At 41.9% G+C, this 18,445-nt stretch overlaps 1 protein-coding gene across 9 annotated transcripts in view; it reads left to right on the top strand.

Annotated features, from left to right (window-relative positions):
• Positions 1 to 18,445, top strand: part of GIGYF2 (GRB10 interacting GYF protein 2) — a 2,932,407-nt gene that overhangs the window by 753,939 nt on the left and 2,160,023 nt on the right. For all 9 annotated transcript variants that reach the window (XM_044070588.1, XM_044070589.1, XM_044070593.1 and 6 more), the window contains exon 7: positions 1,330 to 1,370. In XM_044070588.1, coding sequence (XP_043926523.1) covers positions 1,330 to 1,370 — 41 coding nt within the window. The remainder of the gene's footprint in view (positions 1 to 1,329; positions 1,371 to 18,445) is intronic.

Here is an 18,445-nt window from a genome sequence, read left to right as displayed (position 1 = left end):
ATGACCAAACTTGTATTTTTGTTAGCTCAGTTTTAGCTACCTAACAGTTTGGGCTTGTGAAAGGTACCCTGAAGATTTTGAGCTTGCTGGCTGTTCTATCCTTGGTGGGATATAACCCATATAGCTAAGACTCCTGCAGCAATGATCATTTGAACTTCTGTTATGGTAAGTTTGCTTACACAACTGTATTTAAAGTTTAACCTGTCCATGTGAAATACCAAAAAGGGCTGACACTCTCCTCAATTTCTTTTGGGGGGGTCCTCTCATATTTGAGAACCAAAACAAAATCTTTACTCATTTTTAAACTGCTTGCTACAGCCTAATATAATACATGAATCACTTCAACCCTGACCAGAAAAGTGCAGTATTGGTATTCATTTCTGAATGCCAGTACTGCTCTAGATCATACACACAGTGCTGAACTGCTTCAAATGCAATGTCTGTATGCGGTGATTGAAGATTGGGCTTTTGACATCTTGTGATTGTGGTGACTGCCTCTTCAACCCACCGTAGTCAGCATCCAGATTACTGCTAATACTTATCTAACTTAGATATAAGGCGATTTTGAAGTTAATATAAATGTGAACAACCAGTTGTAGTTGCCAAGAAGCATACTTTGTCTGATCCAACAAACACCTGGAGTAAGGTACAGATGTTGCAACCTTTTTTATGAAATATGTTTCATTGGGGATAGTTGTACCATAGCTGATCAAGTCTGTTTAGTCTGTGGGCTGTGCACATAGTAGTTTTCACGAACATTTAAAAATAAACGTGTGTGTGTGTGTTTGTGTGTGTGTGTGATTTGACTGTCAGAATGTTACTGTTAACATAGTTATATAGAAAATATATTGTCAGAAACTGGCCACTGACTTTCTCAGAAGGCACAAAAGATGGGGAAAGCTTTTAGGGTTAAAACATTTAGGTTGGGGGTATGGTGGGTGGCAGGCAAGTGTTGGTGAAGAGCTTGCTTCTCTGCAAAAAAAAAATTCTGTTCTTATTTCAGTTTTTGGTCAGATTTCAGACACTACACCATTTTTGAGTTTGTGAACTTTGACAGAAATGCAAAAGTAATGCAACTCGTGTTAAAACACATGGATTGGGTTGAAGCAGTATTTGTCTGTAATATTTAGAGTTTGACATTCTATATTTAACATTTATATTTCTCCAAGTCATGATTCCTAGAACTTGATAATGGTGTAGTTAAATTTAATTTGTAAACTGTCTGTTTAGGAACACTTATTTTACCTGCATGGATTTAAAAACTTTATGTATTTATTTGCTGTGAATGTTTATTTCACTTAAGTTAATTGAATGTGTTTTTTTCTGTAGAGGGGACAGACGGTTTGATAAAGCTCGAAGCAGAGAGCCTGGTAAGTTATTGTTTAACCACTTGTTCTGTGCATTTTTATTATTTAGCAAATATTAATGGTTTAGAACAAGAATGAAGTGCTTTTCTAAGTTGCCTGTCTTTTTCTTACGTCAGCCCTCACAACCTAGTATGTTAACAACAAAATTAAAGTACATTGCTTACCTGTTTGTCGCATGCATTTGGGTAGTTGTATAGTGTAAAATCCAAATACTGCATATTCTCTGGTGCCTTTGTTTCGTTGTTTTTCTTAAGTCACTTGTAACAGAAACACTTTGTGTGAACTGTATTTCTTCATTGTTTCAGTAACTTTTTTCTTGTCATATGGCATTCTTTGGATGAATAAGATAAAATCTTTTTTTTTTTGTACTTGTCTTTATGGACATTTTCCAAAATATAACGACAGATTGTTGCAAGAGTTGAAATTATTTTCAGCAAAAAGATGATGTTATGCTGTCCCTATCTCTCCTTCGTTCCTGCTGGTTGGGTACTGAGCTGATCTTAGGCTCCGACTCGGCCGTATACTATAGCTCGAGAGCTTTTACTGGCTCGAGGCTAGCCCCTATCCCAACATGCCTAGTGGTAGTTACTAGTTTGCCACTTGCAGCATCAAGATTGCTGCATACTGGCTCAGGCTAAGTGTTTTTTTCTTTTTGTCTATTGTCACACATTTGGTTTAATGTATTGTTAGATATTGTTAGATATTAAGTGTTCTTCATAGGGTAGCGCTCTTTCTAACCTTCCATCGCTGTTTATTGTTGTTGTGGCTGTCGTTTTCCTTTAGGCCTACCTTGTCCTTGTGAACCCATTTAGGTTAGAGGGTTCTCCTTTCTTTCGGCCCGTGTTTAGTTAAAGGGCTTTTCCCTCTTTCTCTCTCTCTCTTCTAGGAGCAGCCGTTTAAGTTAGAGGCTCTTCTTGGTTGGGAGATTTCACCATTTTTGCTTAGAGGCTGTATCCCCCTTCCCTCCTTCCTTCTATTAAAAAAAAAAAAGGAAAGTCTTTGTCTATTAAGTTTTTCGTCAGTTAACTTGTGTATTGTTAGTGTCCTCCTTGTAAATTGATAGTATTGGTCTCATGCCAAGTCTAAGGATTCCACTAAAGAGTCAAAACCTTCGGGTTTTAAGATGTGTGACTCGTGTTGCCAAAAGATGTCCCTTACGGATGGGCATACGAGCTGTGCATATTGCTTAGGGGACTGTTCACCTGCAGGACTTGTGCTCTATATGTCATGCCTTCAGTTCTTGAGTCCTGCTGGAGAGAAAAAATAAGCCAGTTTTGCAAGGCTTATTAAAGGGCCCCTTCGATGCTTCTACTGAGGGGACTCGGCCAGCAAAAAAATAGGACAAGTCCACTAAGCCATCGTTCTCGTCAGCTCCGATTTTGGAGTCATCCAAAGCAAAGGACAAAGCTTCAGGTTTGTCGGATCTGAGTGTTGGTTCTGACAAGGCTTTCTCTGGCGGCTCCATCAGTAGTCTCTGAGCCAGTCGACTCGCAAGAGAACCAGGTCTCCCTCTGTGGAACCGGTGAGGTCTGTTCCACAATCTCCACTCTTGCAATCTGTGTCAGGTAGTCATCGGTCTTCCACGCATTCCTCTCGATCATCCAGGAGTCTTTCGGATGATGATATGGAGTGGGTGGTGAAGAGGCTTCTCAAGACACTGGCATTAGCTAAATTATTATCTACCTCAGCCCATAAGGAAGTGGTGTTGACAGCCCAACTCGCATCTTTTTCGATTCCTCCTCCGACTCTTGAGTTCGGAGCTGGAGTGCATGGAAGTTTTTGTGGTGGAACCGTCTGTTTCGATTACCACCGGTCTCTCTGATCCGACTTCCATTCCGATCTCCTTGTTAACCCAGTCTGTCGAGAGATCTGAGGACTGTTGCTCTCTCATCGGTTCCGAGGGGGGGAGCGACATCAGACCCCTGTCCGACCCTACTCTCCTGTTCGGAGCTTCGGTGCAGGTGAGCTCGACTCCTACATCGGCCTCGGAGCCATTGCCCTCGGTTCAGAGGAGATTTCCTGGCTCTTTGGAGTTGGAGGCTCTTTCGGGCCGGGACTGCGGTGCCTTCAAGTTGATGAGTGTGATGTCCTCTAAGACCACTCCACCCTTGGCTCCATTGGCTCCTTCTCCTTCGGTGCCGGTGTCTAGCTCCAACCCCCCCCCCCCAAGCATAGGTAACTCAGGACGCTCTATTGGGTGACCCCACCTTTTCTGAAATCTCCCCAGAGCACCCCTCAGAGGAGGTCCCTCGGAAGAGGAAGTGTAAGAGGAAGCATTTAGACTCCCCTGGGTCCCTGACATCAGACACGGACTTGGAGGACTCAGAAGAGTCCCCACGGTCCCCCTCTGAGGATGTCTCTTTTTCAGACATCCTGGAAATCCTTAGGTAGAGGGGTAACTGGAAATCCCTTGCCCCTTCCGAGGATGAGTCTGTGTACCTGGATGCATTTGGTTCCCAACCCTCCACCTCTTGGGTGTCTCTCCGCCTTTCGACCCACTGCTGGCTTTAGTGAGTTGGAAGGCGTGGAGCTCTCCAGAGACTATGGAACCAGTTCCGAGGAGGCCCAGTAAATTCATAACTGCTTCAGACTATAAGCTTTTTCTGTCTAAGGGCATTTGTCTTGATGCTATGGTGGTGGCAGCAGCCACCAAGAAAAAACTAGCAGGGACGACTTCTGTCCATCTGCTGAACAAAGAGTCCTATATGATGGACAGGTGTTGGAAGCATATGTTTTCTTCAGCGGCCTTTATTCTTGGGTCGCTGAATTATTTGTCTCACTTTACACGCCTTCAGAGGGATCTCCTAAAGGAGTTGGGAGATATACCCTACAGGCTCCTACAGTTGAGGGAGCTGCTGGCAAGGCGGCTTCACAGCTTTCGACCTTGACTTCTGTAGTTAACTCCTCTATGCGGCTGATCTCTTACACAGCAAATGGAGTGAGTAGGGCAGCAGGCACAGGAGTTTCCTTGCGTAGACACTCGTGGATGCACCTTTGTCAATTTGCAGAGCCCTTCAAGTCCTCCTTTACCAACACCCCGTTTGACGGCTCGTCACTGTTCGGGCCTCAGGTAAAAAAGACTCTTAACAGGTGTGAACGGAATGGCAAAACTCTCTGCCGTAGGAGTACGTTTTTCTGCTCCCTCTAGACCTTACCCTAAAGGTCAGAAGAGCGGGAAGATGTGGTTCCAGAAATCCCAGGGAGTTTCGCCTGACACACATGGAGATTTTTCAGCCCAAGGGCAGAGGGGGAAATAAGGTGTCAATCTCACTGGAGGGGGGGTCCGCAGAATCAGAGTGACACAGATAACTTCTCTGGCAGGCCTTTCCAGTGCTCCTGAAGGGAAGCCTGACTGTCCGTCTCTGGATGTAGTTGAGGGCAGACTATCCTTGTACCCAAAAGCTTTGCAGACAGTCACAGAAGATACATGAGTACTATTGATAATATCCAGGGGTTACAAAATTCCCTTCTCCCAACCACCCCTTACAAGAAAACAACAGTCAATCCCAGATTTTCCACCCTGTCTTCGGGGTCAAGAAAACTGAGAAGTTCAAAGGTTGCTAGAAAAAAGAGCTATCCAGGAAGTCCCTGCAGACCAAATCGAATCCGGCACTTACTCAATGTTCTTTTTAGTTCCAAAAAAGACAGGGGACTGGAGGCCCAGTTTGGATCTCAGCAGGCTGAACAAATCGGTCAAGAAAGCAAAGTTCTGGATGTTATCACTGCTGTCCATTATTCCCTTTTTGGGTCAGGACAGTTGGATGTGCTCAGGACAATTGGATGTGCTCTGTTGATCTCCAGGATGCATGCTATCACACAAAAATGGACAGGCGATCCAGGAGGTATCTACTCTTCAGGCTGGGAGCCAGTCATTACCAGTTCAGAGCTCTGCCCTTTGGTCTCACCACAACCCCCATGGTGTTCAAATGCATGGCAGTAGTTACGGCTCAGCTGAGACATCTAGGATTCCGACTGTTTCCATATCTAGACTTGGCTCTTCATTGCCACCACCAAGCATCAACTAATCAAGGCACAGGACTCCACAATTCACACTTGTACACAACTAGGCATCAGCATAAACTACGCAAAGTCTCCCTTGTCAATATGTTACATTTATAGGGGCAGATTTAGACACAAGGACCATGATAGCAAAACTGCCTCAGGAAAGGCTTTCAACCATTCTTCAAGTTTCAGTCCTCATGGCAAACAAGAGAATTCAGGCAAGATTTGTCCTCAAAGTTTTGGCTTCGATGGCTGCAGCAAATTCTCTGGTCCCAGTGGCGTGTTTCCACATGAGAATTCTGCAGTGGCTCCTTTTTGCTCAATGGTCATTCCAGGATTTACCAATGTCATATCAGATTTTGATCACGGAGTCCTGCAAGGACAATTTAGAATGGTGGCTTCACTCTCCTCTGGTGTCTATAGGCAGACCATTTCTAAACCCCCAACCCCGTAGCCACAGTGACCACGGACGCTTCCCAGATGGAGTGGGGGGGGGGGCATTATCTGGGACAGACTGTTCAAGGGACTTGGAAGGAACACGAGTACCATTTGCACATCAGTGTCCTAGATATGAGAACGGAGCTTCTGGCTTTGCAAGCACTTCAAGACTCTCTACCTACAGGGACTATAGAAATTCAGACAGACAATGTCAGTAGTATGGTACATCAACAAACAGGGTGGAACCAGGTCTTATCCCTTGTGTCGAGAGACTCTGCGAGTATGGCAATGGGTGATGTCTTCCCAATGCTTTCAGAGTGCAACGCACATCCCGGGGAAATTCAACATGATAGTGGACAAGTTCAGCAGGGCGATTCTGATGCCTCATGAGTGGTCCCTGAAACAGGAAGTTGCAGACTTGATTTTTCACAAATGGGGCCAGCCATGCTGTGATCTTTTTGCCACCCCCCTCAACAACAAATGCAGCAGCTACTTTGCCCTAGTCCCACCACTGGGACAGTGACCCAGGGACACACTTGTTCACGAATGGCCCCGGGACTGCTTTATGCCTTTCCACCATTCCCCCTGATCCCCAAGGTTCTTGAAAAAGCATAGTTGTTGGGTTGCAAGTTAATCCTTCTTGCCCCTTACTGACCTCGTCAGATATGGTTCCCATTCCTTTGGCCTCATCTGTAGGGGGAGCCTTGGATCCTGGACCCAGTTCCAGATCTCCTGATGCATCGGTCAGGTGCGTTCCACCCTTCCATCCATACTCTCAAGCTGACAGCTTGGTTTCTCCACTTCCGGTCTTAGCCAGGCTTCCCGATGTTTCCCCAGCAGTTCGACACATTTTGATTTCCTCTCATAAACCCACTACAAAGAAACTTTATGCTAGTAAGTAGAAGAGGTTCTCTTGTTGGTGAAACAAGAATGAGATAGATCCCTTTACTGCACCCATTTCAAAGATTCTCGAACTTCTTGCTGAAACCTTTGAGCGAGGAGCAGCGGCAGATACTGTCCAGGTTCAGCTGGCTGCCATTTCTAATTTCCATGTGGGAGAAATGAGCTCTAACATTATGTCCCATAGGCTATGTAAAGCATTCCTAAGAGGTACTACCCTCAAGACCTCCAATAAGAGAACCCCACCCCCCGGGACCTAAATTTAGTTTGAGTCTCTGATTCTTTCACCCTTTGAGCCAGATGCTTCTTGTCCACTGAAATTTCTGACATGGAAGACCCTTTTCTTAACTACCATTACCTCAGCTTAGGAGGGTTTCAGAATTTACAGGCCTTATCTATTCATCCCCCGTACTTGATTTTCCACAAAGATAGAGTTTCTCTCAGAACCAACCCCTCTTTCTTACCCAAGGTGTGTTCAGTGTACAATTTGAATCAATCCATAGAGCTTCCTGTATTCTTCACCAATCATAGCAACAAGGCACAGTATAAGCTCCATCAGTTGGACGTTCATAGACAGTTACGTTTTTATTTACACAGGACCAAGGACTTCAGAAAATCTGACTAATTGTTTATATCCTTTGCAGAGAATAAGAAAAGTTGTTCAGTCTCAAAAGTGACCTTATCTAAGTGGCTTTCAGACACTGTCATCTACGTCTACGATTTGCGGAACAAAAAACTTCCAGGAAAAATAAAAGGACAGTCACCTAGGGCCTTGGCTACCTCTCTTGCTTTTCAAGCCAAACTGCCTTTGGATTTGATCTGTGCGGCAGCTACATGGACTAATCCTCATACTTTTATCATTCTTTACAAAGTAGATGTGGCCTCCTGGAACAGGGCATCTTTTGGTTCCACGGTTCTGATGAGTTTTTTCCAGTGAGCCACCCATGAAACAGGTGCTGGGGATGCAGTCCCAACCAGCAAGAATGACGGCAAGATAGGGACAACATAACATAAAGAAGCTATGTACTCACCATAACGTTCCATGTTTGTTGTCCTTAATCTCACCTTCCTTCTTGCATTCCACCCTCCTTCCGCCTTCATGGAGGATCGAGAGGAGTTCCATTTAGTGGCTACACTGGCTGAGTTTCCCTTTACCATACCAGTTGGTTAGACCTAGTCTCCCCTTCTTTCTCTTGCTGATTATTTAAACTTTTATTTGCAGGTATTCTCTTTTGTATGTAAAATATAGTAATTTTTTAACTGCATAGTCTAGTGTTGGGTTATCACAAATGAGATCTGGGTAACTACTACTAGGCATGTTGGGATAGGGGCTAGCCTCGAGCCAGTAAAAGCTCTCGAGCTATTGTATACGGCCGAGTCGGAGCCAAGGATCGGCTCCGAACCCAACCATCAAGAAGGAAGGCAAGATCAAGGACAAGAAACATAGAACATTATGGCGAGTACATAACTTCTTTTCTTTTTAAATTCTTTTGAATTATGTATAGTATTTACTTGGTTAATTGGTGCAGCGGTAGCATTGTTGCCTCACAGCAAGAGGTTCTCCCGTTCGATTCTCAGCTGGCGTGCGGGGAGTGCCTTCTGTGTCGAGTCTGCATGTCCTCCCCGCGGTTGGGTGGGCGTTCAAAAGACATGCGTAAATGGGCGTGCTTTCACTGAAGGTTGAACGTCTAGCTGGCACCTCGGCATTCATGAAAATCTACTGCCAATCATTAGTGAACTGGAGTTCCACTGTGGCGGCCCCTAACCGGGAAAAGACGAAAGACAACAATATTTACTTGGTTAATTCTAGTGTAGTCTTGAATACAGGTAGTATTTTAAAGTTTCTGTCCAATCTGGTGAGTGCTTGAGTGTCTCTCCATTCATCTACTATAGTTTCATGATTTTTCTCATGAAGATCATAATGCCAGTAACACCAGGTTTTCTTATGTCCTGTTGTGTTTTCCACTTGTTTGGCAATATTGGATTTTGCCAATCTTCTGATAACAAATTTATGGTCTGTAGAAACTTCTATCTCATACTTTTCTCCACTATACTGTCTCACTAATTTTCATAATTTTAATTTGTTGTATAATTTGTGTGTAATTGTAAATGGTATGTGCCTTCAGTAAATCAGGATAAATTGTTGTACCTCTGTCCTTTCCGCCATTCTTCGATTTCTCCCAATGTGGAACTTTTGTTTACTTTAACTCTTTATTTTCTACTTCAATTTTTTTTTTTTAAACATCTTCCTGGCTGCATAACCATGAGCTCCACATTACTCCTGTTGAATCAGTGTAGATTTTATCAATCTGGTCCTGTCTAATAATTCCTGGTGGGGGGGGGTGCTGAAGTTTATTAAGTGAATGCTGTTAGTGGGTAGTGTGGCATTTCTCCATCACTCTGTTAGTTTAGTATAATTAACATGTTTTGTGATAGTCTTGCTCCACTAGAGGGTTTTTTTTCTGGATTTCTTAACCTTGTTCTGTATTTTTGTTATTCCATTCAGAACGTGTTAAATGGGAGCATTCTTCAATGCAAAATAAGTAGTGAAGTCATAACCTTAGCTGTATGAATTATTTCTACTAGAATATTGATTTTAAATTTGCATCTTGCTAGTAGTGGTCTTTTTTTTTTCTTTCCAGTTTTCTGAGTTTTGTCAGCTGTATTTTAGTGTCCTTTCCTATTGAACCTAAATAAAATCAGTACAAATTTTCTTTTATCCTATCATAGTTATTTATTTTATTTTACATTTGTTGACCGGGCTAATCCAGCTTGGATATATGTCCATTTTCAGCAGAGGCCTGGGGAGAAAAGCTCCTCGAAAACACAGTAAAATTTATATAAAATGACAGTTTTCATAGATGCAGATATAATACATATTTAAGCAACTTTACAGATGTGGGTACATTAAATATATAAGCTATTATTTTCACTTCAATACATTTCTGCTTACAGAATCATATTACTTATAACATTAGGTAAGTTATAGGAAGATATTGATAGACATTCGATTAATACATAAAAGTCCATTTTCTTTATGGTTTTCAGAAAGCAACTGGTATATACAGATGAAGTAACAGGTGTCTTTTGTTAAATGGGGTAATTAGTCTGGGTTTGCACAAGGACATAACCAATGGGATTTAAGGTAGATTTTCAGTTTGCTTTTAAATACGGTTGTTGAGGATAGGGAGGTCAGGTCACTAGGGAGTGAGTTCCAGGTTTTGCCCACGATATTAGAGAACAAAGAGTCACCAGCCATATTGTTGGTTTTGCCCGTTTGTATTAATATTTTATTAGATGAGTGTAGTGTCTTAAGGATGGTGTAGGGGGTGATAAGGTTGGTAAGAATTGGTGTATTTGGTAGGCTGATACAGGATTTTGTGGGCAATTGTTAATTGGTGAAATAGTAAATTTGGTAACCCTAGCCATCCTAGTTCAAAATTAATACAGTGATGGGTTCTGAATGTGGAACATGTTGCAAATCAGGCAGTATTATTGTAGGAGATAGCCAACTTGTTCAGGTTGTTTTTAGACAGGTTAGTATATATAGGGGAGGCTTAGAGGAGGGTAGTGATTAAGTGGGTGCGGGCAATAGTAGCCCTTGTTAGTGGGGTCAGAAAGGGTTTGATTCTATAGAGGGAGCCTAGTTTTTTGTGACCGTTTTTATAGTACTGTTAATGTGAGTATCAAAGTTAAGGTTATTATCAATTAGTACCCCTAGTAGTTTTGTAGTTGAATCAGGAGATATGATAGTACAGTTGTTTGATATAACAGTAAAGTTAAGTGGGGAGGCCCTATGGGTGGGAGTGAATAGTAAGAGTTTTGTTCTTTTGGGGTTCAAGATGAGGCAATGGTGTAGAAGCCATTTCTCAACTGTGTTAAACACATTTTAGGTGAGGGTCTGATGGGAGAGGTGGCTGAGCAAATTAATGTGGAATCATCTGCGTATTGTATACAGGTAGCTTGAGGTATTGCAGAATGTAAGTCATTGATAAAAATGGAAAATAGGAGAGGTCCTAATATAGAGCCTTGGGGGACACCGACACATTTATGGGGAGATGGGTAGATAAGTTGTTCTCCCACAGAACGGCCTGTTGCCTATTGTTTAGGTAGGGTTGAAACCATTGTATAGCCAATGCATCTAGTGATAGGTTTTTGAGTATGTTTATGAGAAGTTGGTGGTTAACCTTATCGAAGGCTTTAGTGAGATAAATAAAGAGGGCTGAGGATAGAGTGTTGTTATTGCGGTTTTTGTTAATACATTCAGAGAAGGATAAGAGGGCATAAAAGGCCTAAAGCCATGTTGGCAGTTGGCTAATAAGTTATCTATTAGATGGTTTAACAGTTGTGTATGAATGCATTTCTCCATGATTTTTGCCAGTGGAGACAATATAGCAATAGTGTTATAGTTTGATAATTCATTGGAGTTGCCACCTTTATGCAGGGGGGGGGGGGTAATATGTGAGATCTTCCAGATAGATGGGATAGTTCCCTCAGTGATAGTTCTGTTAATCAGGATGGAGATGGGGTTAGGCTGTGGCTTTTGCAGATATTCCACAGGTAGGAGATCAGCTGCAGGGGTGGTAGGGTTTGAGTTTCTGAATAAGGGTACAGACAAGGGATGTAGGGACAGGTTTAAGCTGAAATGAGGGAGGTAAGCTAGCCGTAGAGGTAGTCAGAGATGAGCTGTCAGGAGTTAGTTGATTGGCAAGAGACTGAATGGTCTCAGTAAAGAACATGTTAAAGGTATTGGCGATTTGCTTTTGACTATCAATAAAACCTTTTGCTTTCCCTGCAATGGTAACCATTGCCTTTTTCTTGTAACATATTAATCGTGAGCAGTCCCCAAAATTCTGGAGTACCTCTAATGTGGGTTGTTAGCACTTCATCTTTCTTTCTCATCTGTGCAAAATCAACAGATAGTCTAAAACCAGGACATACGTTGTTCTCCTTGAAAAGCTGTATTGTTTCTAGTACTTTTCTCTCTCTTAAATTAAGCTGTTTTGTAGCTGGAACACTGCTACCCCTCCTAATGCTCATACTGTCTGTTAATCATAGTAAATCTGTTTATTGGTCATTGTACATCATTTTTAACTGTTTTTAAGAACTTCAAACAAGGATTTTCAGATGACTGTATCTTACATTATTTGACACAATGTGACATAACACCTGCTTGAATATTATCAGCTTCCTACAGTTGGAAAAGTGTAATTAACTAAGAGAGATTTAGTGTATTAGCCAGTGCTTTTACAAGAATTGTGATTTCTGTACTTAGTAATGAAGTCAGCCTGTAGTTTTCTAGGTCTACAGTGTTTTCATTTTTGGAAGAATTATTCTAGCCATTGTACCTGGTTTATAATTGATTTTTTTATTTCTAATCATATTAAACAGTTAAACTAATCATATAGTTATTTGTTCTTGTTTGTGGATTTTGACAGGAAAGCCATCGGGGACCCCTTATTTATTTATTTTTATTGATTTGGTTGCCATTTTTCCCTCTGGGTATTATGTCAAGACTATAAGTATTGATTGTTTTGGTATTAAGTTAGCCTCTCTAGACTGTTCCATTACCAGTTTAGAGTTTTTGGAGCTTCTTAAATATTATAAAGGTTGTCAGAATTGAATTCTTGTCTAATTTTTTGCTCTTTGTAAAATCTGACTACTTGTAGGCATAACGTATACTATTAGTGTACTTTTCTTTACATCTCCCTGCTAAATATTTGGTGTCCTTTTCTCCTTGTATATACAAGAATCATTTATCTAAATCAAGTATTGCTGTTGACATTGGATTATTTGAGGTCCATTTGTTGTTGTTTTTATGCATCATCAATGGTATGTATAGTGTCATCTGACTTCCCTTCTAATGTTTGTAATTCTGGCTTTAGTTCTTTTAATTTAGTTTATTGTTATCTTGTTTTACTTTCCTCTGCCATGATGTTTGCTTTATTTGCTTTTACGGCCTTATAGCAAAGTTGTATTTTCAAAGTTGTTTGTTCTTTTTTAGCTATTATTTTTGAAGGGGGGGGGGGCTAAATTTTTTTTCTTATCTTTCCATTTATAATGAGACCATCTCCATATTTGTTTGATGAGTTATACAATTCATTACTAGCTGAACAGTAGCAGGATCTGGCATTCAGCCATCCTTTGAGGCATTAAGGATCATGCTTATTAAACCATCTTTAATAAAGTGTTTGTCTGATGTTTTTCGTCGCAAAATGTGAACTGTTTGGACTGATTGTTCTCCTGCTTTACTTAATTCCCATTCCCCTTGAACATTTATTTGCGTTTTTCCACATCTTTTTTTCTGATGTTCATGTTTACCATACTTCCTATATGGATGTGGATTTTAGTTGAAATCAGATATATCTGTTTTACAGAGCAAGTGTTGTTATAATCTAGTCTCATTCATTAAAAAAAAAATCTGGAGAAGTACAGTGCTACTGTGCATGGTGCATGTATGCTTCCAATTTTTCCAGTGTAAGGCTTGTATCATATTGTGCCATATGATCCATCTCCCTTCATTACTAAAGACATTTTGCCACTTATTGCACTTAACTACTTCTCAAATAAAACAACTACTCTTCTCGTATACCCACCAACTCTGCTATTTCAACTTCGTGCAAGTTGCCGTTCAGTAGCCTGTCTTTTTGTTCTTTCACTTTTGTCTGTTGTAAGACAATTATCTTCCCCACGTTTATCCACCACCTTCCTTTTGATATGATTTGTGATACCCCTTATGTTCCAGTAAATGAAAATATTTTTTTTCATGTGTTTTATTTAACTTGCCTATAAGACTAGTGCTCCCACCAATGCACAGCTTGAACAGAATGTGCCATTCTGAGTTGTGATTCCACTTCTGGTCACACAGCCTTCGCTCAGATACCTGTGCACCTGTAACTGAGTAGACCTAGTCTGTTGTCCTATACCCCATCTGAAAAATTCGGGAAAAAATAGTGTTATCTTTCAACCATGTAAAATTATAACTCTGTGACCATTATAACCATTTTATCTACAAATTGTGAGTGTGGATGATGATTTTCTATAGAAGTATTCATATGATTTAGCTGACAAACAATTTCCCACACACCCATTTCATAAAGGAGCAAGACAAAAGTGAACTTGACTATAGTAATTGTTGTGTTCTGAGATTGTGTTCTCAAAAACAATCAAAGATGTATGCTTGCTATATATAATGTACAAACTTCTTATCTTTGTATTAAGATGTAGGTTATTTAAAGTAAGTAAATCCTGAGTATTTGTAGTCTTAAACACGTCTTTTGTTTCCTTATAAGTAGTGCCAAGTTTACCCAACTCATCTGCTTTCTGGCAGGACTAAGCCAAATCCTCAGTTTTCTGAAAAGTAGTTGTACTGTGAGTCTGAGTTTGTGATATCTCTGCTGTACTTTTCTCTCCAGGATTTTCTTGAAGTTGTCAGTTTTTCCCCTAATCATTTTTTTTTTTGGCTCTTCGCTGCAAGAAGTCATTTGTATGTTCTTAGATGGTTTAGGAGAGGAACATTTCTTCCCATTCTAAGTTTTGTTTATAACCACATTCTATTATTTTCCTGCCAAGTTGACTGTAAGAAGAATGAGTTTTCTATCTTCCGTTTTGTTCTCATTCAGTTGTACTTCATTCACTTTCTGGCATAATTGATTATTTCTGTGAAACATTATTACTTTAAAGGCAGTGTAAAATTTCTGAACCAATCATGTTATGATTTAAATCAGGATATACATGTAAGGTTAATATTTCATGTTTGCCTAATTAATTTTTTTTTTTTTGTTGATAACGTTGCCATCTTGCCCATATTGTATTTAGAGAAGTCGTCAAACTGTTTGTAAGATTTTTTCCATCTTATTCTTGTGTTTTTCATCCTTATATTTTGGTAATTGTAATATATCTTGAAGGATTTTTTTGAAAGGTAGTAGCTGCGGTAGTGTTGTCGCCTCACAGTATGACGTTGTCCTGTTCGATTCTCAGCTAAAGCGTCTTCTGTGTTGAGACATGCGTGAATAGGCGTACCTTAGTTGAAGGTTGTGCGTCAGAGCTGGTAACTCGGTACGTAAAAATCTACTACCAATCATTAGCGGACCAGAGTTCCGCTGTGGCGACCCCTAACCGGGAAAAGCCGAAAGATACAACAAGAAGTAATTGATTTCTTACTATGTCAGTTATCTCACAGATGGTTTTCCTTATTTTCAGGAGTAGATCTTTGTCTCACTTGCCAAGCCATTAGAGGCCCATTGTCATGAATGGCCTGTTTCTTCACAAGTCCAGTATTATCCACCAGTACTAGAACCAGGGACATAAACTCTTCAACAGATAAAACACAGTGGAGAGATAGATTTATAACCCAGAGTCCTTTGAATCAGTAGAATAAACGCCCCCTGCATGTTAAGTAGTGCAACTGACTGCCCTTGTTTTAAACATAGCCTAGATGGCAAGTTTGTTCTGGGATTAAGTGGTATGGCCATCCTGGAAGCCAGTAGTTGCACACTACTAGCAAGGTGTGAAGGTGTTAAGACTTAGGGGCCTTGAAATGTGTATGGAGTCTATGAACTATGATAGAGACTTTGGCCGTCAGGGCTTCATTGCCAGTTTGGAAACCAGTGTTTTTCACCTAATAGCTGGACAGCACAACTGCATAAACAAGGGAGCATACACTTGCTGTCCTTTGCAGGGCTGGATGTGGAAGCTAGGAAGATTGTCCTGCAATCGGGCATTACTTGTATCACATTTTGGGTCAACTACATATCTGCAGGAGTGGATGATTGACATGGGCAGCTTTTTGCACTTAACTCTTATGAGGAATGTGAAGAGACTGGTTTGCTTCTTTGACCATCAAGGAACTGAAGATATCCTACTACTCACTTGCTGCAGTATTCTTCACTTCAGATATCCACGCCAGATGGCATCTGACGTCAGCCAATATCCAAAAGGCTTTTTCACTACTGTAGGGTACATGGTACATCTAGCATAGAGCTGCAGTTGTATGTAGACTCTAAAACAGATGTGCGCATGTACCACCTTCAGAACTTTTCTGCTGCCAGTCAAAGTCAACTACCGACCTTTGGTCTTGCAGTTTTCAGTGATTTCATCATCATTTTTCCAGGTAAGTGCCCCATTGGGGAATTTCTTCTTTGTTCCTTTTTGTGATTATAGGTTCATAGGTTCATAGGTTCATACTAGGCTATCTGCCCAAGGGCATTTATAAGCCTAGCCCATAGTTATTTGGCTTTCGCCACCCCTTTAGTTTGAATAAAACTATGCCTATTATTTTGCTGTGCCTCTGTCAAGCAGTGACACTGAAGTAATCCCTGGGGTATATCTGCGATCCCCCATCCATTGGTCAAGATTCCTCTTGAACAAGGCCAACGAGGTGCTCTGCCTCACATGTACCGGGATTTTGTTCCACAGCATAGGGAGTCTCTGGGTGATGAATCTGTCCCTCCAGCATGTTCTATTAATAACCGTGTCAAGGTTTAAGTCTCCCGCCCTTGTGGTTCTGAGGGATCTAGATTTTTTGAGGTGAAGCATATTCATCAAATCAGGGTTTGACATGGCCTTATATGTCAGGCACAGGTCACCTCTGAGCAAGCGGTATGAGATTGAATAGAGCTGGAGTTCTTTCAGTCGGGCAGCATAAGACATATTTTTGAGACCCTTTATCCTTTTGGTGAGGAACTTTTGGGGCCTTTCCAGCTGCTGCAGGTGTCTGGTCAGATACATTTCGAATGGGGCATTGTACTCAATCATAGGTCTAATGAGTGATGAGTACAGGGGGGCGATGACCTCCCTTGATCTAGATGTGAATCCCTTCATGATCAGGTGGGCAATGTAGAAGGTTTTCCTAACTACTTTAGCAACATGAGTGTCAAGCGAAGGCTACTGTCAACCTGGGTCCCCAGATCCCTGATGACTTCTTCTGTGCTCAGTGGATTGCCACCTATATGGTAGCTAGGGGTAACCTTGTTTTTCCCGAAGGGTATGACTATGCATTTCTTGGCATTTAACTTTAGGCCATGGCTCTGGCACCAGTTATCCGCTTTCTGTGAGGCCCTTCTGAAGGATATCTGTGTCAGATGTGTTTTCGACTATGGCACCCAGTTTGCAGTCATCTGCAAACTTTGTCAGCCATAACCCTCCTGTGTTTTCTTGTACTTCAGAAAAGTAGATGCCGAACAAGAGTGGACCCAGGACTGAGCCCTGTGGGACACCACTTGTGACAGGCTTTGAGTCTGACATGGCTCCAGCAACTCTGACCCTGTGGGTTCTGTCACTTAGCCAGTTTGCAACCCATCTTGTGATGTATGGGTTTACATTCAAGCTGATGAGTTTTTGATGATACCTGAGTGGGGTATTGTGTGAAGGCCTTTGCCAGGTCAAGGTAGGCTGTATGGACTGCCTTTCCTCATCAATGGCCTTGGTGACTGTCTCGAAAAGTCAACCAAGTTTAAAAGGCATGATCTGCCTTTGACAAAGCCAAACTGGGTTGGATCCAAAGTCTGCAAGTTCCCTATGTCTTTATTTATGAGTTCCATTATGATCCTCTCCATGACTTTGCAGATAAGGCTTGTCAAGCTAATGGGACGGTAATTTCCAGGGTCGGTGGAGGCACCGCCCTTGTGAAGTGGGACCACAGTCGCCGTGCGCCACTCCTTGGGTACGTATCCTGAGGAGAGGCTAAGATTAAACAGCTGTCCTAACTGCGGGTTTAATTCCTCATTGAGTTCATGGAGCACACAGCCGGGGACACCATCCGGTCCCATGGATGCTGTGTTTTTTGCTTTGGAGAGAGCAGTTCTCACCTGGGCGTTGGAGATGTTTGGGGGGCTACAATCCTCTGGTATAGATATCTCTCCTTTTGGGGGGGAGAAGTTTGCACTATGTCATCCAATAAGGGCGAATGCTAGTGTGGAGAGCAAATTCCACAAAAGTACAGCCATACCCAGTCTCTCTTCTGCCTCAGCCCTGTAGTGTCTGCCAGTCCTTTGTTCCAAGAACTTAGAAGCACTCTTAATTCCTTAGCTTTGTACTTGGAAAGTCAATGTTTAAAGTTACTAACTAAGCATATGGATGGTGCCTTGGGATCCAGTAGTAAGCTAGTGAAGCATAAGGCCAAAAAGCTAGGCCTACTCCTTTGCCTGCACCTCTGCCATCCAGCATCCGTCCTGAGGCGCTCGTTGACCCAGAGGCATGTGAGAACTCTGGCTTGGAGTCACAGGCTGAACCCAATTCTGAGGTCGCCTTGTCTTCAGCTGCGAGCACGTCACTAGAGGTTGAGCAGACGTCAGATTTAGATGTCAAGGGGGAACCAATGCATGAATGGGTGGAAGATGTTAGGGGGTTTGCTTCCAGCTCTGCACACAAAGTTCCAGAGTCTGAGCCATCTGATACTAGGCTGAGGTCTAGCCCTCTAACCATTCAAAAAATAGTGTCACCAGCTAAGAAAAAACAAAAGACAAAATATTTATCCACTACTACTGAGGCCCCTTCTGAATGGCAGGCCTTTTCCCAAGGTCTTTTCCCGGCATTTATGGACCTTAAACAGACTTCTACAGTATCCCCTTCTCCAGTCCTTACAGAAAAGGATTATAGAGTCTGAATCATCAGAGGATGCCTCTTCTGATGAAGAGGAATCCTTAGATTACTGCTCCCAAACACCCTGCCCTTCTCGATATGTATTTCCTGAAGAGGAATCTGTAGGCGCTGAATCTCCCATGGAAGAAGTTTCCTTT

The sequence above is a fragment of the Protopterus annectens genome, chromosome 4.part1 (genome assembly GCF_019279795.1).
Source record: "Protopterus annectens isolate FY-2018-M chromosome 4.part1, PAN1.0, whole genome shotgun sequence".
NCBI lineage: Eukaryota > Metazoa > Chordata > Ceratodontiformes > Protopteridae > Protopterus > Protopterus annectens.
This window is presented reverse-complemented; position numbering and strand designations above follow the sequence as displayed.